The sequence below is a fragment of the Phymastichus coffea genome, unplaced genomic scaffold (assembly GCF_024137745.1).
Source record: "Phymastichus coffea isolate CEN01 unplaced genomic scaffold, Cenicafe_Pcof_1.1 PCOF00007, whole genome shotgun sequence".
NCBI classification, from domain to species: Eukaryota; Metazoa; Arthropoda; class Insecta; order Hymenoptera; family Eulophidae; genus Phymastichus; species Phymastichus coffea.
The window spans coordinates 4,807,633-4,834,469 of NW_026706818.1; the positions used below are offsets into that span (position 1 = coordinate 4,807,633).

The 26,837-nt window shown below is 35.8% G+C and overlaps 1 protein-coding gene across 4 annotated transcripts in view; it reads right to left on the reverse strand.

Annotated features, from left to right (window-relative positions):
- The window catches only part of LOC131669076 (glutamate receptor ionotropic, kainate 2-like), a 1,402,504-nt gene that overhangs the window by 1,030,185 nt on the left and 345,482 nt on the right, over positions 1–26,837 (reverse strand). For all 4 annotated transcript variants that reach the window (XM_058943701.1, XM_058943682.1, XM_058943691.1 and 1 more), the window contains one exon: positions 7,262–7,600. In XM_058943701.1, the coding sequence (XP_058799684.1) occupies positions 7,262–7,600 (339 nt within the window). The remainder of the gene's footprint in view (positions 1–7,261; positions 7,601–26,837) is intronic.

Consider the following 26,837-nt stretch of genomic DNA (forward strand, 5'->3'; position numbering starts at 1 on the left):
TATCCATCGTTTCTAACTAACGTAAACGGTTATTACTATTACCAACTTGTATATAATTATTTTCTTTTAATATTTCAAAACAAATAAGCAAACTGTCAGAAATCAATTTATATTTCTCCGTATATGATATTTCATCAATTATTTTAGTTGATAGTATAGAACCATGTTAAGATTTCAATTGAAAATCAGCTTTAACAAATATGTTAAACAATTTTTAAAAAACTTATAACATTTTCAACAATAATTCTATTCGCGATTCAACGAATCCGCTGCATCGCTCTGGCAGTCAAGACAGGAAGTTGAGGATAAATCGAAGTTTTGAAAGTTATTATAGGAATAAGTACAAATTAATAAAAAAATTAATATTACTGCACAGCTTAAGTTTTAGCTAAATAAGAATAAACTGGCTTTACTTTGCTTGGTTCTCTTTTTTATAAAGGCACTCGATAATCGATAGAAAATATGAATAATTTTTTTTCAATTAGATTAGGTATAAGATAAGTGATTTCCTGGAAAGTGCGATATATCCGAACTATGCATAAATAATTTAATCGCTCAATAGCTCATTCAAAAGAGTTTGAAAGTTCACGCGTTTGAAAATTCGCTTCCAGATGGAAGTAACAACAGTTTATATGAAGCACCAAAAATCCACATAAATCGAAAAAAAGTTGTAAACTTGAAAATATTTATTATCTTTTTTTTCGGCTCAAGAACCGAAAAACGGTTATTGTTTTTAATGTCATCAACCTCTCCTTATAAAAGGAAATTCTTATCTCAAAACGCGAAAATTTTTGACCGTCTCGGATTATTAGGTCCTCTAACCTTGTACGCCAAAATTTTGATATAGGGTTTTTGTAGGGTCAATCTCACCTGAGATGAATCATCACCTCAAAACGTTCATACAAAATGGATAGGCTTAGCCGAACAACTTTCGTTGAACTTATTTTGCGACAACGCAATGTCGACCGAAATTCACGGTGTTTGCGATGTGTCAATACAAGGTGTGATCAAAAAGTAAGGTGAATTTTGAAATTTAGCGGGCTACGTCCGTTTGATCTTCGACTTTTTTATTTGGTTATGTCGGTACACTCGTCTAGAACATACGTTCCAAATTTCAACTTTGTAGTATGTTTGGTTTGTTTGTGAGAAGTATCAAGGTTAGAAGTGTTTTGCGTGCTCCACGATTTGCTGCTGTCTAAAAACATGGATCAAAGAGTTTGCATTAAATTTTGTGTGAAAAATGGAATCAAATGTTCCAAAACACTTGAAATGCTGAAAGTGGCATACGGTGAGTCTACTTTAAGCCAAAAAAATGTTTACAAGTGGTATAAACTCTTCCATAAAGGCCGAGAAGACACCGACGACGAACCTCGTTCTGGACGCCCCAGCACATCAACAACTGATGAGAATGTTGAAGAAGTGAAGAAAATAGTGTTGGGAAATCGTCGAATTACCATTAGAGAAATTGCTGATGATATTGGCATCTCATTTGGTTCGTGCCAATCAATTTTGACGAGTGTTTTAGACATGAGACGTCTGTCAGCGAAATTTGTTCCGAAATTGCTCAATTTCGACCATAAGAAACGTCGCATGAGCATCGCCTAAGAGCTACTGAATGACGTCAACGATGATCCAGATTTACTCAACAGGGTTATAACAGGTGACGAAACATGGGTATACGGTTATGACGTCGAGACTAAGACTCAATCGTCCCAGTGGAGGCATTCTGGATCACCAAGACCAAAAAAAGCACGCCAAGTTCGATCAAATGTAAAGGTTTTGCTTACAGTTTTCTTTGACTGCAGGGGCGTGGTGCATTATGAGTTCTTGCCACAGGGTAGAACAGTAAATAAGGAATATTACCTGCAAGTTATGCGCAATTTGCGCGAAGTAATCCGCCAGAAACGTCCGAATTTGTGGAAAAATAAAAATTGGCTTTTGCACCATGATAACGCCCCTGCTCACACATCGTTGCTTGTGCGCGAATTTTTGGCTAAAACCAACACAGTAACGATGCCACAGGCACCGGATTCCCCAGATCTGGCCCCCTGTGACTTCTTCTTGTTCCCAAAACTGAAGAGGCCCATGAAAGGACGGCGTTTTGCCACGATTGAGAAGATAAAGACGGCTTCGAAGGATGACCTAAACAAGATCACAAAAAATGATTTTTTGAAATGCTTTGAGGATTGGAAAAAGCGTTGGCACAAGTGCATTATATCCGAGGGGGATTACTTTGAAGGAGATAAAATAAAAATTGATGAATAAATAAATATTTTTTGAGAAAAATAAAAATTCACCTTACTTTTTTATCACACCTCGTATGCAAAGCTAATAGTGTTTGAATAAACACAAAACATGTAAATTAATTTAGAGAGAGCGTTACGACCTATCATACTTCCGGCATCGGCTGCGAGACTAGTTTGATTCACAATAATAGAGCAGTGTTAGAATTAACGGAATGAATTATAATAAACAAATCATTAAATTTACTTAATCAGCATTAGCTGGATATTTGGATCAATAGAAGACTAGGAAAAGTCAATATCCGCTGGAGAGACTACGTCTTTGATTAGTATTAAAGGGCAACGCATTTACAGGTATAACATAGAATAATAGAATACTAATTTGAAATGCTAATTAACACTTAATCTAAGTCAGGCCACCAAAGGCCATAGTTTTTATTTGCATTATCACAGGACAATTATAAACCCTAGCTATTGGCTGGAGTCGCCTTTACGATTGGGGACCTGGTATGCCCAACCAGGTATGGTGCACTAGGTGTTATCCCCTGATCTTCTGGCTGTAGAGTTCTCTGAACTTTACCATTCTCGGACCTAGCTTGATAATGCTTTTCCAGAATACCCGATGTTTCGACTCTTTTATGGTAAACCACCGAGCACATATCTGGGGCATTCACGAGTCTGGGAGGAATATGGAGACTCCAATGGAAGCGCGCTACCCTAATTCAAGGGTAAGGCGCAGAGTCGAGTAATATCTCGCTTGAAGAGTCCGGATGCTGCTCTGATAGATGCTGCTCTGATAGATAGATCTCCTCCACTGGGACGACTGAGTCTTAGTCTCGACGTCATAACCGTATACCCATGTTTCGTCACCTGTTATAACCCTGTTGAGTAAATCTGGATCATCGTTGACGTCATTCAGTAGCTCTTGGGCGATGCTCATGCGACGTTTCTTATGGTCGAAATTGAGCAATTTCGGAACAAACTTCGCTGACAGACGTCTCATGTCTAAAACACTCGTCAAAATTGATTGGCACGAACCAAATGAGATGCCAATATCATCAGCAATTTCTCTAATGGTAATTCGACGATTTCCCAACACTATTTTCTTCACTTCTTCAACATTCTCATCAGTTGTTGATGTGCTGGGGCGTCCAGAACGAGGTTCGTCGTCGGTGTCTTCTCGGCCTTCTTGGAAGAGTTTATACCACTTGTAAATATTTTTTTGGCTTAAAGTAGACTCACCGTATGCCACTTTCAGCATTTCAAGTGTTTTGGAACATTTGATTCCATTTTTCACACAAAATTTAATGCAAACTCTTTGATCCATGTTTTTAGACAGCAGCAAATCGTGGAGCACGCAAAACACTTCTAACCTTGATACTTCTCACAAACAAACCAAACATACTACAAAGCTGAAATTTGGAACGTATGTTCTAGACGAGTGTACCGACATAACCAAATAAAAAAGTCGAAGATCGAACGGACGTAGCCCGCTAAATTTCAAAATTCACCTTACTTTTTGATCACACCTCGTATGTTCATGCAAGGAGAGTGTTGAAGTAGCTTGCATATACAGTAACCTGCCACGTACGCATGTGCTGATGTGAGCAAGTATCTGCATTCGTGCCCTGCATGGCACTTCTATTTCATGCGCTCAGCAGAAAAAAACTAGTGTATTATGATTTTTAAATCAATGATACATTTTTTAAACAAATCACTTCTTCTGTTAAAAATGTTGATGATATTAGTGAACAGATTTCCATATAAGAAAGTATTATTTCACAACAACAAACTCGCCTGTGGAAAGAAGAAGAATACTCAACAATAACACAAGCTAAACACAATCGTCCAAAAAATATACTTTTTGATGAGTGTGCCGAAGAATTATCGTTTTCAAACATTTATCTCGGTCAATTCAGAAATTTTCGTGAAAGTCTAACAGTCACACTATTTATGATTGCTTCTAGTGAATTAAACAAATAAATCAACGCGCAGTTACGCTACATCTATTGTATATAGCAGTGAAAATTATGAGATTAAGGGTTCATGATTGTATAACAGTAGCTTTTAAATACAAGGGTCGTTTGAAAAGTCCGTACAAAAATAAAAACTGCTTGATTTTTTTTAATAAATCTTTCTTATTTTTCACCATAGTCTCCTTTTAGGCTTATACACTTCATCCAACGCTGCTTTAGTTTGTTGATCGCTTCCAAATAATAGGATTTGTCCAAGTCTGTAAAATAGGCATTCGTTTCTACAATCACCTTCTCGTTTGAATAAAATATTTTCCCCGCCAGCCATTTTTTCATATTAGGGAACAAATAGTAGTCCGACGGAGCCAAGTCTGGAGAATAGGGGGATGTGAAACAAGTTGGAACCCTATCTCCATCAGTTTTGCGGCCATAACTGCTGAGGCGTGAGCTGACGCATTGTCGTGGTGGAAGAGGATGTTTTTGTGGACCAATCGTGGACGTTTCTCTAGCAACTCGGTTTTCAAACGATCCAATAACGATGAATAATATTCGTCTGTAATGGTTTTACCCTTTTCCAGATAGTCGATGAAGATTATTCCTTGCGAATCCCAAAAGACAGTCGCCATAACCTTTCCGACCGAAGGAATTGTCTTCGCCTTTTTCGGAGCAGATTCCCCTTTGGTAACTCATTGTTTAGACTGTTCTTTGGTCTCAGGAGTGTAGTGATGTATTCATGTTTCATTTACAGTGATGAAACGACGCTCAAAATCTTGCGGATTTTGCTGGAACAGCTGCAAACCATTCTTGCAACACTTCACACGATCTCGTTTTTGGTCAATCGTGAGCAATCGCGGCACCCATCTAGCTGATAGCTTTTTCATGTACAAATGTTGGTGCAAAATATTATGTACCCGTTCGCTCGAGATGCCTACAGTACTAGTAATCTCACGCACCTTCACTCTTCTGTCAGCCATCACCATATCGTGGATTTTATCAATGATTTCTGAAGTGGTAACCTCAACAGGACGTCCAGAACGTTCAGCGTCTTTTGTACTCATATGGCCACTCCGAAAATTTTGAAACCACTTATACCATTCTAATCGAAGGTGCACAATCACCATAATGTTTATCAAGCTTCTATTTAATCTCCTGAGGCGTTTTGCCTTTGAAAAAGTAATGTTTAATCAATACAGGAAATTCGTTTTCATCCATTTTTTTACAACCACTCGATTTCTTTGATTGAAATGAATGTAAAACGCAAAGTAATTGGCCGATCTGGCAGAAACTTGGTATGTACTCTTCCAAGATATGCCACTAACTGAAAATAACCTTGATACGCACTAGTACCGCCATCTCTCTGACTTTGTACGGACTTTTCAACCGACTCTCGTATATTGGTAGAAATAATAAAATGACGAAATAGCAAATTCGATATGAAGAATATATACATGGCTGCAGTGAATCCAATCTCGCTTTTATTATATCAATATCTAATTCGGTTTGCTATTGGTCATCCAGAAAACAAAACTTATTTGCCACGATTTGACAACTTAGGAAACCTACATTATTTATAACAGTAAGCGCAAACGAAATAGAATGGCCTAATTTGCTTGAATTGTTGCAAACATTATCAGATAATGCGAATGAGAGCAATGAAGCATCTATTGTACTCGTATAATCGTTGAATTTTATTCAAAAATACATTTCAGTTAAGGACGATGTACTATAATGAATTGTGCATGAAAATGAACTCTCCGTGTCGAATCACAGGACTAAAGATATTAATTGGCGAGAATATAAGGAAGAGATAGGAAATTAACTGACACATTTCAGAGGTAAATATAATGCCTGAGCCGATCTAGAGAAAATTGTAGAATTCGTTCAAAATGCCATTGTAAATCATATGAAAACAACTGTCCACTAAAACTTAATAAATAGACAGGTGATATGCCATGGTGGAATAAACACATTGAATTAGCAAGAACAAAAGCCGGAAAAGCATATAATAGAGCGAAACAAGTAAATACTCTTGAAAGTTACAAAGAGTATAAAGAAACCCTTAGTTCAAGAAGAAGGTTAGTAAAACTGAAAAAGAGACGTGGCAGAGCTACTCTACAAGGATTGAAAGCTTGTCAGATACGGTAAAAATAGCCAGACTACTGACAAAAGAAAACAGTGTCCGTCTACAAAGTCTTAGGGACGTATCGGGCAACTGCATAGAAATAAAAGAGGAGACCTTAGAATGCCTATTAAAGAAGTTATTCTTTAATTTCATCAAGGAAGATGATAGTCGAACTAATCAATTAGAAGAAGAAAATTGTACACCAAGGGACTGAGATACCGCGACACGAATGGTGACTTCAAAAAGGTAAAATGAGCAATAAATACCTCCGAATCATATAAGACCCCAGGACCTGATGGTATCTTACCAAAGATGATACAGTAAGGTTACAAAACTATCCTGGGGTTGATTACTGGCATTTTCAGAGGTGGTATTGCAACAGGATACATACCGGAAAAGTGGAAGAGATTATCATTATCATTTGTACCGAAACCTGGCAGAAATGACTTGATAGTAAAAAGCTTCAGTTTTCTGGAAAAACAAGAGATGGACGTATATATCTAAAAACTTTCAAAAATAAATGCCATATATTTGTCATGGAGAAACTTCCTATTCAATTAGATTTATCTAAAATCACTAATCAATTACAAGAATAACCTAAGATAAAATATAATAAAGTTAAAATGGATTTTCCATATACTATTAGTTTTAATAATTCTAATTTATTTTTTTATAACAGAACGTACGAACAGTCCAAAGTTATTAAAAAATTATTTTGATTCGAAGAAACCTCGTTTATTTATACTTTAAATATACAAAAAAAAACTTATAAAGTCTTCAAAGTGAGTAAACATGGTAATATAATAATTTATTTTTAGCTAAGATATATAACTTAGAAATTTTAACAAATATATCCGTTAAAGGCAAATTTTAAGGTTTTTCAAAATGTGACCAAGCATCAGAATAAATAGTTTTATACATACCAAATTAATAAGGAAACACATAAAATAATCGCCCATTAAATCCATGCTCCCCATTATTTGGAATAATTTGGATATATTATCGCTTTCTATATCGAGTAGTAGACTATACTGTGACGATAATCGTATTTCTTTTACTAAACATTCATAAACGTTATCTTGCTCTTTCCGAGTTTTGAAAAGCTGAATCCTATCAAATGGTTGTAATTCTCTGACAGTGATAGGACAATTTTGAACAGCCTGATTCTGCAACGCTTCTTGAACTCGTGATAGAGCATTGGTGGTCTGGTAGATAAAAGTATATGAATTCCAGTTCATACGTTTGACCGTTTCAGCAATAACCTAATAATCATTACATAATGTTTTTAGTTTTTACACATATGTAAATGCCACATTTTTAATTTTATATGAGAAGCAGTGACTTGTTACTTATTTTATCAATAGAGAATAATAAAATGTTCATAGATAATAAAGAAACTATAATTATCTAACTCATTTTATACATTAGCTATATTTTTTTATCGTCACTGAGGTTTCAATAAATTATTTTGTGATTTATCGGAAAATCAACCATGATTTAATAAGCTTACGATTGATGAAATATACTGATCGTTATTCAGTATCAGTGGTACCCCATGAGCCCGCCATTGGAACATGATAGGGAGTCATAATAGAGAGTTGTATACGAGTATGTACAAAGTAATTACAAAGTGACAGTAACTCAATATTCTTATTCAGTAATCCTTTCAGGGCTCCTCTTTTTTTCTTATCTTTTTGCTTGTCTTAATATATTACTAAGTAATATAATTTTTAACACGATCTTTTTATGCTTTTCGTCACTATTGATTTTTGTCTCATACGCTTAAACTATACACTACGAATGGGTATTTAAAATACGTCAGTAAATGTAATCATATGGTTAGGACATACTATACAAGTGTAGTTTAAATGTTAGTCTGGGGTGTGGCTTTATGGATTTGCAGTCTTTATATTATAGGTGTTATAACTTTTTCTAAAATTTAGATATATACTTGTGAACACGATTGTAACTTCCCGATAGCCTGATAACCGGGATAAAGTGACGGTGTAATTAATAAAAGTTGAAAAGGTGAATTAAATAAGTGCATAGATTGAGATTGCAGGCAAGTTTTTGAAGAATAATTAAAAATCCTGTAATTTTTAAAACCCAACAAATGGCGCCACGATACGCGCAAAATACTATTATGTGTGTACAAACAGGAGACGGTGACGTCACATCTGACGTTAATCCTTTATTCCGCTGAAGTTCCAAATGAAGTAGCCTGATCGGTGGTTGCTTATCAAATAGGCAGATCCACGTTAGAATTCTACTTTTATTGGCTTTTCTGATACCATTCCCCGCTATCCTCTTTTCTATCGATGCTAAGGACTGCCCATTCCAAGGCTCCCTCTGGAACTGGCATGTGAGGATTCAGTATGTTGTCTGACATGAGATATATTATTGCCAATATTGACAGATTGCGAAACGATAATACTTGCTAGTATTTTACAAAAAAGTAGAAGATTCTTACGTTTCTGCGATGATTGGTTGCAAAAACAAACAAGAATAAAAGCAAGAGTAAAAAACAAGAGTACAAAAAATAAGTAAACAAGATAGGTCTTGAGACTTGATGTTATTACAAGAGGATTTTTACAACATCACTACAAATGACAACATTGGAGTTCCACTTATTATGACAACAATCAATAAACAAATTTCGCAATTCAATTTACCATCCTTGCGATGAATCACAATTCATCGCAGATGAACTGTACTCCGCAACAGCTTGGATATTATAGATATCTGTTTTGACGTCACTCTTTTAACACATACCCGTTTTTTCCAAAATTTCCAAACGCGATAGCTCGGCAGTAAGAAAAGGATATTTGAACAAAGTCAACGGAATATAAAAGGTCAGTTTTATTTACTTTGAGATAAAATTTATAGATTTTAAAGCAAGAAATAAAATAAAATTAAAGGCAAAAAGCACTGTATTTACTTTTTTAGCTTAAAATATCTTGGTAAATAGAGCTGATTGAGAGAATTGATCGTCGAATTTGGATTCAGCGCACTAAAAATCTTTGGAAATATATACTCTCATTTTTAGGTCAAAAAATTGACCTATATTTGTCGGGCTATATAATTTTTTCTGTCTGTGCATATAACATAATAAAATTTATTGGTTTCTGAATAGTAACATTAGAAAAATTAATGTGAATTATTATCAAAAGTAAAACTATATATAACTGACTACCATAGCTATAACAAAAATTGAAACAAACGTTTCCCTCTTTTTTTCTCTTTATCTTAGTTTTTTTTTTGCATGTACTGAAATTTGAACCTGCAACTCTACATATTACATTGATACGTTATCAAACTGATACCCGATATTATTTTTTCTCTAGCCATATTATAAGTGGCTGACATGATCTGTTACATATACGATAGAATACTATCATATTATCAGCCGGAACATTGTCACTCACATATTCTGCTACTCGCACAGATACTGGAAATTATTTGCAGCATTTCAAAATTCAAATTATATTTGTACAGATGAAAATTTATAATTATTGTAGACCATAGATGATTAATTTACTTATACTCCCTGAACGATCCTCATTTCCCAGCGACATACCATCGGCTGTTTTACAAAATTATAACTTTGAAGTTAGAAATAAGAAAGAATCATCAAATGTCAATGACAATTCTTTATCTAAAAATTTTGTACAGAAAATTGATTATCTAAACAATTACAACTTAATAGACAATTTCTAGCAAAAGCTAGAATAATATTAATTTTAATATTAATATTAATATTAGAATTAATTTTAATACAATCCAACAAACGTATGCTCATCTTAACTACGCGTAGCACTCGAGGTCCATCTCCCAGTTTGAAATAGCAAATGATCTCTAATCCCCCTTTGTGCATTAGAAAGGCAAGAGAAGTAACAGAATTAAACTGCCCAATGAAAAAGAAAATGTCATGCCTAATCAAGTACATTCTTACATACTAATCATCTCTCTCTCTCTCTTTCTCTCTCTCTCTCTCTCCCTCTCTTCAGCGTTATAGGCACAGCGAGTAGTTGTAAGGATAAGGTAGGTAACAAGGCGTGTACGCGCCGGCTACTTGATTTATTTACGGTCGGCATTGAATTTGTTAAGGTAGCGTACCGTCAAGGCGATCCCTCGCCGGGCGGCTTTCTTTTTTCGTTTAAGTAGGCTAAGTCGGTTCATCGTCAAGGCAATCACCTGCCGGGCAACACGTTCCGTATGTCTGTTAGATTTGTAAGCGCAGTAAATTAATTTATTTGTTCTTTGTTCTTTTATGGTATTAAGTGTTAAGAACACCGTTGTATTCAATAGAGTTAACACGTGTTTGTAACACGGTTGTGTTCATTAGAGGTTAAGAGTTTGTAAAAATTGTTATAAATATAATTATACGGTATATTCATTTACTGTATTTGAAGTGTGATTTGATTTTGATTTTTGATTAATTTCATTTCTTTACCTTTCCCCTCCCCCCTCGATTGCTATGAGCGAGTGCGCCTTACTTGCCCCGCCTTTAAAATTGATAACGAGTGAAGCTTTCGTTACATATTTAATAGTACACATCTCTTTAACAAAAGACCGGTCGAGATCAAAACAACAAGTATGTGAAGGAATCACAATGCGCAATGAATTGCGACGTAGTACTTCACTTTGGCTAATGAGTGAAACGATAGCCATATGCTTGCCCAGGATGATCTTATCAAAGCTCCCCCTGAAGTATGATGATACGTGGCCTCATCGGTGGGAAGGTACAAGACTCAGGATGATGTAAGGCAATTCACTCGAAGTCAATAACAGTCGATAGGCCTTGGAGTCTCGAAGTGACCCGTGGATGGGAGCGATGATGTGGCCAGTGACGAGCAGAGATGTTGGAAGCTTAAATGACCCCAGGCAAGTGTCCTAGCGTTTGCTCAAATAAAAGCCTCGACGCCCCACTCTCTCAATCCGATTCGACTCATTGATTAGCATATTATTTAGATCGTTTGCCGATAGAGCAGCACGCACACAACATCAGGATTTAAAGTACATGTGTATGACGCGGAGACAAACATCGATTCACATCGTTACAACTCTTCAGAAAAATCGAAATAAAATTTTTGAATCAATTATTTATATTTCCACCCTTTATTTATTTATAGTTTATTTACAGGATATAGTAGGACTTATCTGTCTGTTTCGTTCTTCGTGGTTATTTGTTGACCCAGCAGCTCTGGTTGGCTGTGGATAATGCTATTGGTCTCTGCTTACAAGAGATGTACCCGATGATAAATGCCAGTCATTAACACTCGATTTCAGGTATAAGAATTTACTCAGTTTAAAAAGTAATAATCAGTAAGAATGAATAATCCGTTGTAAAATTAATATTACATATGGTGTATAATTCAAGATAAAAATTCTATATAACAAACGTTAAGGCAAGAAAACTTTAAAGTGATATAAATTCGAGTAGTACAATATAATAAAAAATAAAGAATACGAAATTAAATTTAATTCAAAAAAGCAGTTTAGCCGAAGAATCGAGGTGTCGTCAAAGAGCCTAGATTTTTCAACCTACTAAATTTTCGCTAAGTTTGACCAATTACTACATCATTGACTCATCAAAGAAAAGAAAAGTAATTACCTTTTAGAATGTAACAAAGAATATCATATGACTAATTGGTAAAGTGTATATGTGTCTACTTTAAAACGGAGTAATTTTTAAAGTTCTTACTGATTAATCAATAAATAAACGCCAGTCGCTATTCATATACTTTTCGTCATATGCTTTTGCCAACCTTAGGAAAAAATTTAGTAAGAAAAAAGTTTTATATCTTGGCGAAAAATTATCATGGCATTGAAAAGCTGACGCGATCGTCTTTCGTGAATCCAAAGCTTTAAAAAAACTATTGTAGACTGAAAAAAAACTAAAAAATATCTGTTTCATTAACAATAAAATAATAATAAAAAATCAAAACGTTCAACCCTTATGAAACTCTGTATTGTTTTTGAATTTAATTTTTTATCGCATCTAAAAAATGTCAACGACATTTAAAAGCTTATACTTTTAGCTTGAAAAGTGCGTGGTCAAGTAAGTTTATACGTTAATTTTTACCCGAATTACGAATATAATAGTAAAAAATGTATTGTTTATTGCAAATATTCAATCTAAAAAATAATAAAAATATAAAAAAGTTGAAAATAAAAAAAATGTCTTCTTACATAAAAATGAATACATAAATAGAAATTTTAGGTCAAATAAAGAATTTGATACCAAATTTTTTTTTTTTTTTTCGTAAATTAATAGAAAATATAAATATACTCGTTTACATTAGTAAATATGTGTACGTGCGTGTATCAATGCTTCTTATAAACACTTGCTCATATACATGTCAAGTTTCATGTCAACATATTCTTACATGTACATTACGTAATGTGTATCTATCCGTATACAAACAAACAAATATCATGTTACGTAATTTTCAAAATTTTTTACATATGTGTGTAAAATTAAGCAACTACAGTGAATTCATATTTTATGAGATTTAGTGTATTGTGAAATCTTGTCTTTTACAGCAAGCATGACTAAATCAAAAAATTTGTGGTGTAATATACGTACCGATATCATTGCTCTTCATAAACTGAAATTATCTAATAATGCTATCGCCAAGACATTGAAAATTAGTAGATGGGAGTGGCGTTTAATACACCGTAGCGAGCAGATGTAAACTCGCGCTATAAACAGTTCATCTACGTGTTCTCATATTTTACCTCACTCTAAGTAAAGCGAGTTAACTTATTACTAAAGTTTAGTGCGTATTAAATTGCGTTTATTTCTAACTAGTGTTATGCGTTTCACGCAATCAAACTACAATTTCAGATGCATCCATCTCCTGCAATGACTTCCGAAAAAAGTCAGAATGCAAGCCTACATACTGATTTTCATTCATCTCAGTTCCCATCAATTATGCTCACATCACAGCTCAACCTTCTATACCGAAAAAGAACACGGAATTGATACATATTCTATTGACGGTATTACTATACGAGTTTATTACATTGATAGCCTTGAAGTTCTCATAGACCCAAACGACGTAAAATTTATATCGAAAATATCGGAGAACAGAGTCTATGTATTTCTCAATGACGCTAGCTCAGAGGAAAATTTATCTGGCAAAAAAATTTTTAACAAAAACACAAAACTAACAATCCGTCCTCTTATAAGTCCTCTTATAAAAATAAGAGTGGTAATCTCCAACGTCTGCCCTATCTTTCCGCATGAATTATTAACTAAAAATCTACAAAAGCAAGGAATCTTCCCCGTCTCTATTGTCAGCCACTCTAGAACAGGCTTAAACAAACCTGGTCGATCATATATTTTGTTATTTAGAAGACAGGTCTATATTAAAGAAGAGGATGAAAAATTAATTCCTGAAAAAATTCAACTTAGCTTTGACAATACCACCTATTGAATTTATTTCAGCACAGATTCTTTGAGCTGCTATGTTTGTAAAAAAATGGCCAGATTGCTAAATTATGTCCAAATCAGTCTGCAAATCCTACACTTCTAGTTTCTCAAAGAAATCCTGGCGTCGTTAAAATTCAGTCGGTTCACGAGCAGTCTCGCGTTCTTTTTAGTAAAAAAACTCCCACGCCTAAAAGACCTCCACCTCCATCAACAACTTCATCATCAGTCTGTCTATCTCATAGCAATAAAAATACACTTCCATATACTTCCACAGTCAATGACGAAGACCTGGCGCCCCCTGCAGAAAGAATAAAAAAAGATCTTCTACGACTTTTACGAAGCTCCTAGCATAATAGAGCAACTATCCTCACAAAGCGATACGTTCAAGCAGAACGAACTATAACTTCGATTGATTTTGACACATTCGAACTGCTCCTAGATAAAACTTATGACCAAAAAGACGCCTACTCAATAGTTATAACGGTCACAAACAATATAAAAGGTATTTTAAACACAATTGAAGAAGTATACAAATATACTGGTAGCCCACTGAAAGGTCGTATTACACGCTTAAAAAAAAGCTATCCAAAATGTACATTAGCGATTCAGAAAACGATTTCGATAGTGACTCATCACAAGTGTGCCAAGTATACCGATAATCTCAAGTTTAATTTTTTCTTCCTACACAATGGCCAATATATTAAGTGACAATGAAAACTCTAACTCTACTGAGAAAGCTCTTAGATTATTATAAGATCTTATTAAAGTCCTACCACATCTTAATATTTTTGTCTACGTCGAATCTTAGCTTTCCGAAAAGATAAAAAATTTTCATTTTGCAGGTTTCAAAACATTTCTTAAAGACCATACTCATTCATCTGGTGGAGGCATCCCCATTTTACTGTGGAATAACATTGATTTCAAGGACCTATATGATTTTAAAAGTCCGGATCCATCTGTGGAAATCGCAGGAATACGTATTACTAATGTTTCTCCTGTTCGTAACCTAATCGTATGCTACCGAGTCCCAGGTAGTACGCTAACTCAACAGCAATGGGATGATACTTTTAGCAACATAAAAAGAGATGATTTTATTATTTTTGTGAGCGACTTCAATGCTCACCATCAAGGCTGGAACTGTAATGCTAACGATCCAAATGGACACAGACTGCTTGAGAGTTTAAATCAAAATAATCTAGTCCAAACATTGCCGACACAACAAACTTTGAATTGACAAAAGACTCCCGGGGCTCGGAATATATTCCTATTTTTATAAATACATTAGTTACTAAAAACATTTACCGTAAAAAATCTTTCAACAAAAAGTCAGTGAAAATAAAATAGGATAGAGTTTGTAGTGATTTCGAGAACAACTTCGACAAACTAACCACCAATAATTATAACAAATTAACTAATAACGAGAAATACAACATAGTTATTGAGGTTGTTTCGAAGGCTATTGTAAGCAACTCTTCCAAGAAAAATAATGTGAGTAACAAAATTCATCGCAATAAAATAAAACGATGGGACTCAGAATGCAACAAAATCAAGAGGCTTAGAACCGCTGCATTCAAACGCCGGTATTTTACCAAAAAGTTTGATGACTTTATCGCCTATAAGAAATTGTGTGCTCAAGCGACTAAACTATTTAAAAAGAAAAAAGAGAACATTATAAATCATTTTCTCGCAAAATTAACTTCAGAACTAACCATACTTTCGTATGGAACACCAGTAAAATACCGAAAAATAAATGGTCTAAAACAAATTAACGGTTAATTCTTCTGAAAATCTCCAAATAAAAGCTAAAATTGAAATAGCTCTCGAAAAAATAAGCCCTCCATGATACGCAACTGACTCCAACCATTTACTGACTTGCGAAAAAAACGATTTTTTAAGTGCTCCGTTTGACTTCACTGAATTCAAAATCACTCTCGAAAGCAAAAATACGAAATCCTAAGCCTAATTCGAATAAATTGACCATGACGACGGGGGGGATGTGAGCCGGTGCATTGTCATGGTGGAAGAGCACTTTTTTCTTCACCAAATGAGGCCGTTCTTTCTGCAATTCGATGTCAAATCGGCACAATAATTCGGCATAGTACGGTCCTGTGACCGTTTTGCCAATCTCCAGGTTGTGACAGGGCTATAGCGATGCTCGCTGGCCATGTGTGCGGCACTCTCCTCGCATGAACGCAGCGACCAAGTGTACGCTATATAGCGACTACATACTTGTGTCGTTGCAGGATCTGGAGAGAGGAGCGCGACGATCGGCGAGGTGTCGCCGTGAGTGCGAGTGAGAGCGAGAAGAGCGAGAGAGAGAGAGAGAGAGAGAGAGAGCGATTTTGACTGATTTTTGATGGCGAGAGAAGTGGGAGCGCGGCGGCACGAGGCTTAGAAATTAAGAGAGAAGAAGGGCAGTTAGGCGCGAGCTCTCGAGTAATTAGGACCGCCTAGAGAAGATTGTCCTGGACAGGGTTCCTACTGCAGAGAAACCATTGCCACTAGTGCGACAGCTATACCTGCCAGGGAGGAAAAGCTATCTTGGAAGCAGAGCCAGTTCCCGCAGTAACCATTCGTCGACCACGGAGCAAAGGCCGCGCTGCGGCCCTTCTTGCGGCAACCTCCATCGTCACCAGGGCGCCGTTTCCTGCGGGTCTCCGCTTTCGCCGGCGTCGCCTCTCTACCGACGGACCGTCGGCACCCGGTGGGTCAAACGCCAAATTATTCTCTCTCGTGCCAGCTCTCGCTCGTTTACAGATTCCAGTTTATCAAGAGTAATTTATCTCGCTCGCGTGATCCCGCGAACTCTGGTCGCGAAAAGGCTGAGCGAGCGCTCTCGCCACGGTGAATTAAATTTTGTAACGAACATTTGTGAAAAGGGCGTCAATAAATGAGATCGCTATATGTAATATAAGTTAATTAAAGTGTCCGATTATTTAAATCATCCTCCCCAACCAGAGCGAACATCGGCCTGTGAAAGTCAGCGCCGGCTTTCCTTACCGAGAAAGAACCCAGTAAAAATTAACAGAGATCAGCCCAAGGCGTGTGATGGCTGACCCCTCTTGCAAATAGTATGAGAATATAAAACTATATTTGTTAAAATACCTCTTTCTTTGGACTTCTCCTTTTTTTTTTTTCTGACTAAGCTACATATCAAATTGTACTTGAAAATATATAATTAATACTTCCCAAGGCTAACATCAATGTATGGTCAGACAATAGCTACATATTGTACAATTGAGAATTTACTTATTTTCCCTTTTTTAAACAAAACGAATTTGAAACGCGGAATTCGGACATAGTATAATGGTAGAACAGCCACAATTGTACAGTAGACCTAGATGCGTTACGAATAGAAAAAAAAGTTTAGGATGGGTGACCGAATGCTCATCGCTGGTGCGCTGGCATAAATCACATCAATCTATAGTTTCATTTACGAAGTTTATAAATATAAAAATATTCTTGTAATCTTAGTAAATTTTCATAATACGATGTGACCATAGATCTCGTGTAATTGTTGGATTAATCCTGGAATAATTACTTCAGATAACAATATTTTATTGTTAATTTTGTCCTTTTTATACATTAAATTGTTTTTGATTATATATCTATGATCAAAATTTTCCTTTTTTCTTAATTATTGAATGTAGTCATCTTTTTGTTGTAACAAATCAAGATTTTTGAAATGTTTAATTAAATCACAAGAAGTATCTTTCATCAACGTAGCTATTTGGATTTCATCGGTGTAGTCGTTGCTGCAGTTCGTTATATCTTTTGATAGGAAATCAGCGGCTTTATTGTTGTTGCCTAGTAAATACTCGTACGTAATGTTGTAGTCTTTCAAAAAGAACACCATCTCACTAATTTTGCATTTGTAAATTTACAAGTAGTCGAAAATCTCAATGCCTCATGATTCGTACGTATAATTATTTCTTTCGCGCCTCTCAGATATGTTTCAAATGTTAGACACGACCAAGCTACTGCTAAAAGTTCTTTTTCGGTAGTGAAATAATTCAATTCTCTGCCTTTCAAAGTTCTAGATATAAATGTTGCAACTTCTTCTTCGCCTTCGCTATTTAATTAAGACAAAGCAGCGGCTACAGTATGATAATTAGCATCAGTCGTTAATATATAAGGTTTACTGTGATCAGGAAATCTGAAAGTAATAGAATTAATAAATATCTTTAACATTTTCCAAAGCTAATTCATGCTTAAGTAACCACTGATAGCCCTTGCTTTGCTGTAGTAAATTCATGAAAGGTCTACATATCTGAGCATAATTTTGTGCTAACTGTATACAAATTTAAAGAAACCGAGAAAACTTTGCAAACTTTTTATCTTTTTTGAAGCTTTATAGTTTTGAATTATTTCCAATTTACTCTATTGAGCTTTTATACCATATGGAGTAATAATATGTCCTAAAAATTCAACTTGAAATTGAAATAATTTAGATTTTGAAAATGTTAACGTATAATTATCTCTATGACAACATGTAAATAGCGTACGTAAATGATGTATACGAGGGTGGTCCGATAAGTACTTAGCCTACAAAAGAAAAACGAAAATTTTGGAAAAGTGGCATTTTATTTTTCAACATAGTCTCCTTTTAGTTCGATACACTTGGCCCAGCGATGCTCCAACTTCTTTAACCCGTCTGAAAAATACGTTTCCTTGAGGTCTGAAAAGTAGGCTTCCGTGGCAGCGATTACCTCCTCATTCGACTCAAATTTCTGCCCGGCGAGTGACTTTTTCAAGTTTGGAAACAAAAAACAGTCGCACGGGGCTAAATCTGGAGAATACGTTGGATGGTGCAGCAGTTCGTAGCCTAATTCGACCAATTTGGCCATGGCGACAGCGGAGGTGTGAGCCGGTGCGTTGTCATGGTGGAAGAGCACTTTTTTCTTCGCCAAATGGGGCCGTTCTTTCTGCAATTCGACGTCGAATCGGCCCAATAATTCGGCATAGTACAGCCCTGTGACCGTTTTGACCCTCTCCAGGTAGTCGATGTAGATCACACCTTGTGAATCCCAGAAAACGGTGGTCTCAGGTGTATACCAATAGATCCATGTTTCGTCGACTGTCTCGAAACGACACAGAAACTCCTTCGGATTGCGCTTAAATAGCATCAGATATTGCTCTGAAGTTGTCTCACGGTTGCGCTTGTTGTCCGGAGTGAGCAAACGCGGCACCCATCGCGTCAACAGCTTTCTCATGCCCAAAATTTCATGCAGGACATGACCCACACGGTCTTTTGAGATGCCTACGATCTTAGCTATCTCGCGCACCTTCAATCGTCGATCTGCCAATACGAGATCGTGAATTTTTGTCACGTTATCCTTCGTGGTAGCCGCTTTCGGAGCACCTGGACGTGGCTCTTCAAAAATCGACGTGCGACCACGTTGAAACTCGTTGAACCAATTTTTGACGGTCGCCATCGAAGGAGAAAAGTCACCGAACACAGCATCCAAGTACTTTTTGATTTCGCTGCGCGATTTCCCTTCCAAAAACAAGAATCGAATCACCGACCGATACTGCTCTTTTTCCAATTTTTCAAAAATCAATGGACACACTTGCTTTCACATGCTCTCAAAAATAAACTACAACGCCGATCCGGCTGAAACCTTGACAGTAACCATCGAGAAGGTTGTACTACGTGATAGAATATTTCTTTTGCGAGAGTGGCGCCATCGGGCGGTGTGGCTATTTACTTATCGGACCACCCTCGTACATATGTCATAGGCAATTCTCCAATTTCTTTCCAAAACAATAATGTGACTGTGAATTATAAAGCATTCAGTAAGACGCCTGGATGAGTGGAACTTCTCTTTTGTAAAAAACCTAATTCTAAATTAATCAGTTCATCGGATATTGAAACTATATATAAAAATTCTTGAAATTACTAACGCTCATCGTAAGAGATATGAAATAAATGGAGAATATCGCAATAAGCATGTAAATAAATTCAAAAAGTATATTGGTCCAAATTTATCTTTAAGTGCTAGTGCTAAGAAGCGAAAATTGATTATTGATGGAAGAGGTCTTTTTCCTGACTATTGTAACGGTCCAGTCTGATTTGTCCCCCTTTTTCCTCTGCAAAGTAGCAACCTGACGTACACAAGACAATCAAAGAAAAGCGGTAATTGAGCGAAGGCGCTTTTCTCACTATAAGGAGCGTGACGTCACGACCGTGGGAAATTTATTGTTTACAATAGAAAATTGACAATTATAAAGTTTTTCAAATGAACAAAAGTATTTTTTAGTCAATTTTGATGCGCTGATCTTGAATTTCATATTGTTATAACTCTCAAGTCGGTATTTATTAGTTTCATTTAATTAACAAGTTAATATTGTTAGTTATTTTGCAGTAAATAATCATATTGTTAATTCGAATATGCGATTACGTCCACGACATATTGAAACAGAGAAGTAAGAATTTGACACTTTGATAACTAATTATTCACTAAGTTATCAATAAATAAAAAATTTATAATTTTTTTAAACAATTAAAATTGCATTGTTAGATAGCGAATCGATCGTACATATCTGTAAAATTAATGATTATGATGGTTACTAATTTGCTGATTTTTAAATCGTTAAAAAAGAAATTTGCAAATTCGTTTTTTACTTATTATTCAAAATTAGACAGCTACATTAATCATTTTTAGCTTGAATAACGTTCCGCTAATTACAAGCGATTTTTTCATGTAAAAATTTTCTGTAAATTTATTGTAAAAATGGCGTAATTTGATTATTGAATTGTATAACTTATAACTTTAAAGGGCGATTTTTCCTCGAGAAGCGATTTATGTTAAAAAATTCGTTATTTCATATTTAATTTTTTAAATCATAAAATTGCAATTTCGATCAAGCCATTTTGCGACAAAACATGTGCAAAGTTTATATCAATTTCGAAAATAGCGTTGTAGGGGCTACCAAGCGTAGAAAGAAGCCCATTTCGCAAGTATAAATTCGCTCATCGCTGCGGCAAGAGGATTCACTATCCTACCTTGCTTAGCAGCGCGAGCACTGTTAGAGAAATAAAGCCTCAGCAATTTCCTGAGATAAATTTCTTATTCAGTGGTTAGCCTGCTAACTCCTATCCTATAGATATCTAAGTGCTCAACTCATGAGACTATCTCTCTCATGAGAAAAAAGTAGCCTTAGATATCTTCCTACCCCAAACATAATAATCGTTGGGAAATTAAGTTGAGTATTGGTTGCGGCGCTGTTGGGCCTCTGCCCGATAGATGCAATCACGCTCAATTGCATTTCAAGACGATCCATCGAGTTAGAAAACTTTGGGTTTGCTATTCGAAAAATTTTCACATTTCATTTAGAATACACGCGTATCAACTTCTTGCTACTCTCGGAGACGCAATTGCGAATTCAATAGAAAGAGTCCGAATTATTGTTTTGATAACGTTGGAAAGATTCAAATGTTACACTATAAAATAGGAAGAAAAGGAACATTATTTGATTATGTATATTGGAATGATCCAAACGAGCTCGTTGATCGATTGAGATTGATTATCGCCGAACAAACCGCTGGTAATCCTAGTCATATTAATGAAATTCATTCAATCATTGAAGAATACGTGAAGCTGGCTATATATATTAAGAGAATCCTAAATATTCCTGAGTAATAAAATGAGTGTTGATGTGTTTGGACGTATATTGAATAAAAAGGAGGGTAATCGAGGTCCTCCTGGTATAGGGTATAATATCACTAAAGACGGACAATACGACGCGAATGACAAAAGAATTTGTTATATAGCCGATCCTCAGAAGAGTAACGATGCTGTAAACTTACGAACGTTGCAAAAAACTATTTTAGCTAACGTTACTACGCTTACGACTACAATAAATAATCTTAAAAAATCTTTAAATATAATAAGAATACAATTATGATCATATGGAGAAGTGATTCAATATTTACAAACAAATAATAATGATAATAATAATAAGGAGAAAGAAATAAAGATTACACCGTCTGACTTTTCATTCAATTATAACAAATAGATTGAAAAAATGAAACATCAAAGAGTGGTGGATGAGTTCCACATACCAGCACGTCGAAACTATCCTCTTCGAAAAGTCGATATACGCGGAATAGCTGAGACGTGGCAAGCTGATCTTATTGAGATGCAAAGCTATTCTAGAGAGAATAAAGGTTTTCGCTATCTATTACTATTATAGATACGTTCTCTAAATATGCTTGGGAAGTTCCAGTAAAACAGAAAACTGCTACAGATGTCACAAACGCATTGGAGTCTGTATTAAAAAAGGAACGCATTCCTAAAAATCTCCAAGTGGATAGAGGCAAAGAGTTCTACAATACAAATTTTCAAAGTTTAATGATAAAATGTAAAAGAAACCTTTATTCTACTTATAGCAATCTTAAAGCATCAATTTATGAACGTTTCAATCGAACACTAAAAAATATTATGTGGAAAAAATTCAGTTTAATAGGAAATTATAAGTGGATTGACTTTCTCCCCAGTTAAATAGAATCTTATATTAATCGAAAACATCGCACAATAAATATGAAGCCGAAAGACGTGACTAAAGACAATGAAATGCAGGTCTTGACACGATTCTCTTACGATCATCGTCTTTTCAAAAAACCGAAATTCCAGGTAGGAGATAAAGTGCGAGTAAGCAAGTCTAAATACATTTTTGAAAAAGGATATACGCCTAATTGGCCGACAGAAATTTTTACTATTCATCGTATTTCGAGAACTATAAACTTGTAACATATCACCTACTAGATTATCAAGAAAATCCCATTGTTGGTGGTTTTTATGAGCAAGAACTACAGAAAGCTATGTATCCTGATATTTATCTTGTAGAAAAAATTCTCAGAAGACGGGGTAATGAAGTCTTTGTAAAATAGCTTGGCTTTGATAATACTCACAATTCTTGGAAAAGCAAGGACACTATACAACAATGAATTACAAAATATAAATTTATATGAATATAGCTTGTATTTAAATAAATAATTATTTTCATTTATAAATATTACATTGTTTTTTTTATTTCAAGGATAAGAATCCCATCCTTCGCTCTTACCTGTGAGGAACTTCCATTTTTTATATTCGACACTAGTGAGTCCATTAAGACAACTCGTAACCTGCTTTAAAAGAAACAACAATGACTCATTTACCTTCCAGAAAATAAATTTATATAATACAATCTTTATTGAAATATAATAAGATATACAATTACATTTACTTAATAATAAATTGAAATCGATCACATCCATGATATTGAATAAATAATGCATATTTTTGTACTCTATCAGAAAGATAAATAGAAAGATCAAAATGATAAATTATCGCTCTTGATATTCGGTCCGGTAGAACAATTTCGAACTCACAATCGAGTTCAAGAATAATTCGAGATTCATCTTGTCTCATGAATGTTATTAGATAATTCTGATCTTCATGCAATTCATAATGACTTTTTTCAGGAAGTATACCGAAAAGCTTCATTCCAATGTTATTCAACATTTCAAAATTTATCTTGCTGGAGGTAAAGAGATCTAGAATGTTACGTATTCTTCTTCTAATACTACTTTTACTATTACTACTTCTACTACTACTTCTACTACTGCTCTTTTCCTAACTGAGCCTTCTTTCCCCTCACTATTACTACTCTATCCTGAGCGACTTCTATCGGAGGTTGGAGAAAACTTACAACTTTCTTGAGGATTTTCTTCCATTTCTATTATCTTCGTCTTCCTTCCTTGTTCCGCACTGCTGATTTTAAGCTTTGACATTTCAATAGTTTTGTAATGACCCCATGGAAATGTATCTGGATTTTTATCAAATATACATGGTTTTTTAATCATATGGACATAGTGCTACTTTCTGCGTTCTTTCCGTTCTGACTTGATGTAATACACTACGTATATTGAATTGCTCACGCTTAATAATTTCTAAATCCAATAAACAGTTTCGATAATCTTCATGATCTATTGTTTCTATGACAGTATGTGTTTTTACGCCTTTTGCATTCTTTATTGCTTGATGGTTTTCTATTAGTATACTATACATTTTACTTCGAAGTCCAATGAATTCTCTCATAATATTACCATTGCATTCATCTTTCATAATACCGGAGTAGTAGATAAGCAATGTATGTACTGGGACACAAAGGAGCCGACGAAGGATGCCGCCAATATATAAGGATACGTGTATGTTCTGGGACACAAAGGAGCCGCCCGATGAAGGTGTGAAGGTAGTGACACCTTTTAATCGCGATAAGGTGAGACCCCATGCTGAGTGTTGCATTTGATGTTCGTTCGACACCTCCCGCGTGCCAGTGGGCCCTTCGAGGGGGCCAGTCCACCCCCCCTCTCCTTCGATAGTAGGACGTTTCACCCATCCACCCACCCACCCACAGAGGTTGTTAAGGTAGGATGCTGTAGAAGTCGGTAGGGTGTTTGGTAAACTATATGGTTATGCTGGCTGAGTGTGGACCCTCGGAGAAGGGGTAGCGTCTCTAGCTTGCTAGGCGCGTACGCCGTATAGTGCGGATGCTGTTTCTCTCTCTCTCTCTCTCTCTCTCTCTCTATCCCTCTCTCTCCCTCTCCTTCGATAGTAGGGCGCTATGGGGCCTCTTCGACAGAGTGAGACCCCATGCTGAGTGTCTAAAAGGCATTTGATGTACCTTTGACACCTCCCTCTGAGTACCTAAAAGGTAATCGATGTAGCTTATGCATTGAAGATGCGCCGCCAATGCATAAGGTATATGCGTATGTCCTGAGACAGAAGCTAGTGGGCCCTTCGACAGTGCCCCCCCCCCTATTCACCCACTCTCCCAACCACCTACAGAGGTTGTTAAGGTAGGTTGCTGTAGAAGTCGTTGCTAAGAGTCTAAAGCATAACCGATGTTCCTTTTTTAAATAAAGATGCGTTCTAGCAGCGTGCACTATCCTTTTTCAGGGCCACACATATAATTTAGGAAACTTTCGACCACCCACACCAGCTTGCACTTTCTCCAATAACGCTTTACCTCATGCTGAGGGTTAAAACGCATTCGATGTTCCTTTTTCAATGAAAATGCGTTCGAAAGTATGTACGCAGCAGGTGATTAGAGATAAAGTAATCTTAATGACGAATTGTCTGTTAGTCATTTTATTGCTTTTTTTTTTGCCTTAGAGATAAGGTTTTTGAGTTAGCCTTGTTTAGTTGCGTTAACATCCTCCAACATGCTGAGCGTCTAAAGCGAAATCAATGTTCTTCTTCCTTTAAAGATTTTTATCAATTTGACTAGAGTTTCTTTTGGAGAGTAGGAATCATCCTGATTTTTCCGAAAATCTTTTCCGGAGTCAATCGTTCGGTAGTGCTCAAGAAGTATACATCGACGAAGCATTTAATATTTTTAGTAACTATTCTTTGTTTTTTATAAAAAATTAAAATGGATAGTGTACAAATAATAAGTACAATAAATGCCATGATTATTTTCATGGTTAATGTAAGTATTTTATCTATATATTCTATTAATTATTTAAGACAGTTTTTATAATAAATTTTTTATTTTTTCAGACTCCTCCGATCTTGCTAGCTAGTTTACCAACTAGCATATTTTATTGCTTAATGATTACCATTTTAAGAGTGGTAAGTATTTTTTATATAATATTAAATATATTTATTTTTAATCTTTTTATTTTTGCTTTTCAGCTAAATATAATCGTGACGGAGCCGTCGCATAAGCGACATATTCAACATATATTAACAGTAGTCATAAAGGTATGTATATAAATAATTATATTTAAATAAGTATTTTTAAATAAGTATATATATATATATATATTGTTTTCTTAGTTACAGAGCGATGTTCAGAGAATAGAAAGGGCTGCAGTCGAGAGAGCTGTGGCTGAAAGAGCTGCAGTCGAAAGAGCTGCGGCCGAAAGAGCTGCAGCCGAAAGAGCTGCAGCCGAAAAAGCTGCAGCCGAAAAAGCTGCAGCCGAAAAAGCTGCAACTGAAAGGGCCGCAAGCGAGAGGGCCGCTGAGCTCGAAAGGGCCGCGGCTGAAAGAACAGCAAAGGCTGTAAAATATGCAGCTGAAAGGGCTGAAAGGGCTGCTAAAGCTGCGGCTGAGTGAGAAGACGGCGAGGGCTGCAAAGTCTGCAGCCGAAAAGGCTACGAAGGCTGCGAGCGAAATGACAGCCGTAAAAGCAGCCAAAAAAAGATGTGTAAATGCTGTTCCGTTAGCAGCGTTTACATCTCTTCCACCAAAGAAGAAATTTCTTAAAGTAAGATTATTTATTATAGATAAATACATTTTTTTATTTAATAACTAAATTTTTTTTTAAATAAATATTTTTTTTTAGATGAATGTTGCTACTGATGTTGTGGATCGAAATGAACCATCGAGATGCCCCATGAGTAGCATCGAAAATGCCCTTCCACCGGCAGTCATCGCTACCAGCAGCAGAAGCAGCAGCAGCAGCAGCAACGGCATAATTTTACCTACCACGAGCAAGCAGAAAGTGGTACCTAAGGTAAAATGTATTAAAATAATCGAGGACCCTAGTGTATTTTCTTGTTTTAACAGGAAACCAACACGACCTACCAAACCACGTGGTAGGAAAAATAATTAAAAAATTAAAAAACTTTTGTAATTTAATTAAATTTAATGTAATGTAATAAAATTAAATAAATTGATTTAAATTAAAAAAAAATCTCTCTCTCTCTCTCTCCCTTCCTCTCTCACTCTCCTTCAACAGTAAACATGCTGACTAGATGCATGTCCTAGGAGAGGGGGTAGCATCTCTAGCTGCTTGCTAGCAGCGTACACCGTATAGCCCTTGGAGAGGGGGTAGCGTCTCTAGCTGCTTGCTAGGAGCGTGCGCCGTATAGCCCTTGAAGAGGGGGATAGCGTCTCTAGCTTGCTAGACGCATACGCTGTATAGTGTAGATGCTACTCTCTCTCTCTCTCTCTCTCTCTCTCTCTCTCGCTCTCCTTTAATAGTAGGGTATTTGGGCCCTTGGAGAGCTTAGTAAGCTATATGCTGCTCTCTCTCTCTCTTTATCTAAGCAAGCACTATAGTATTTT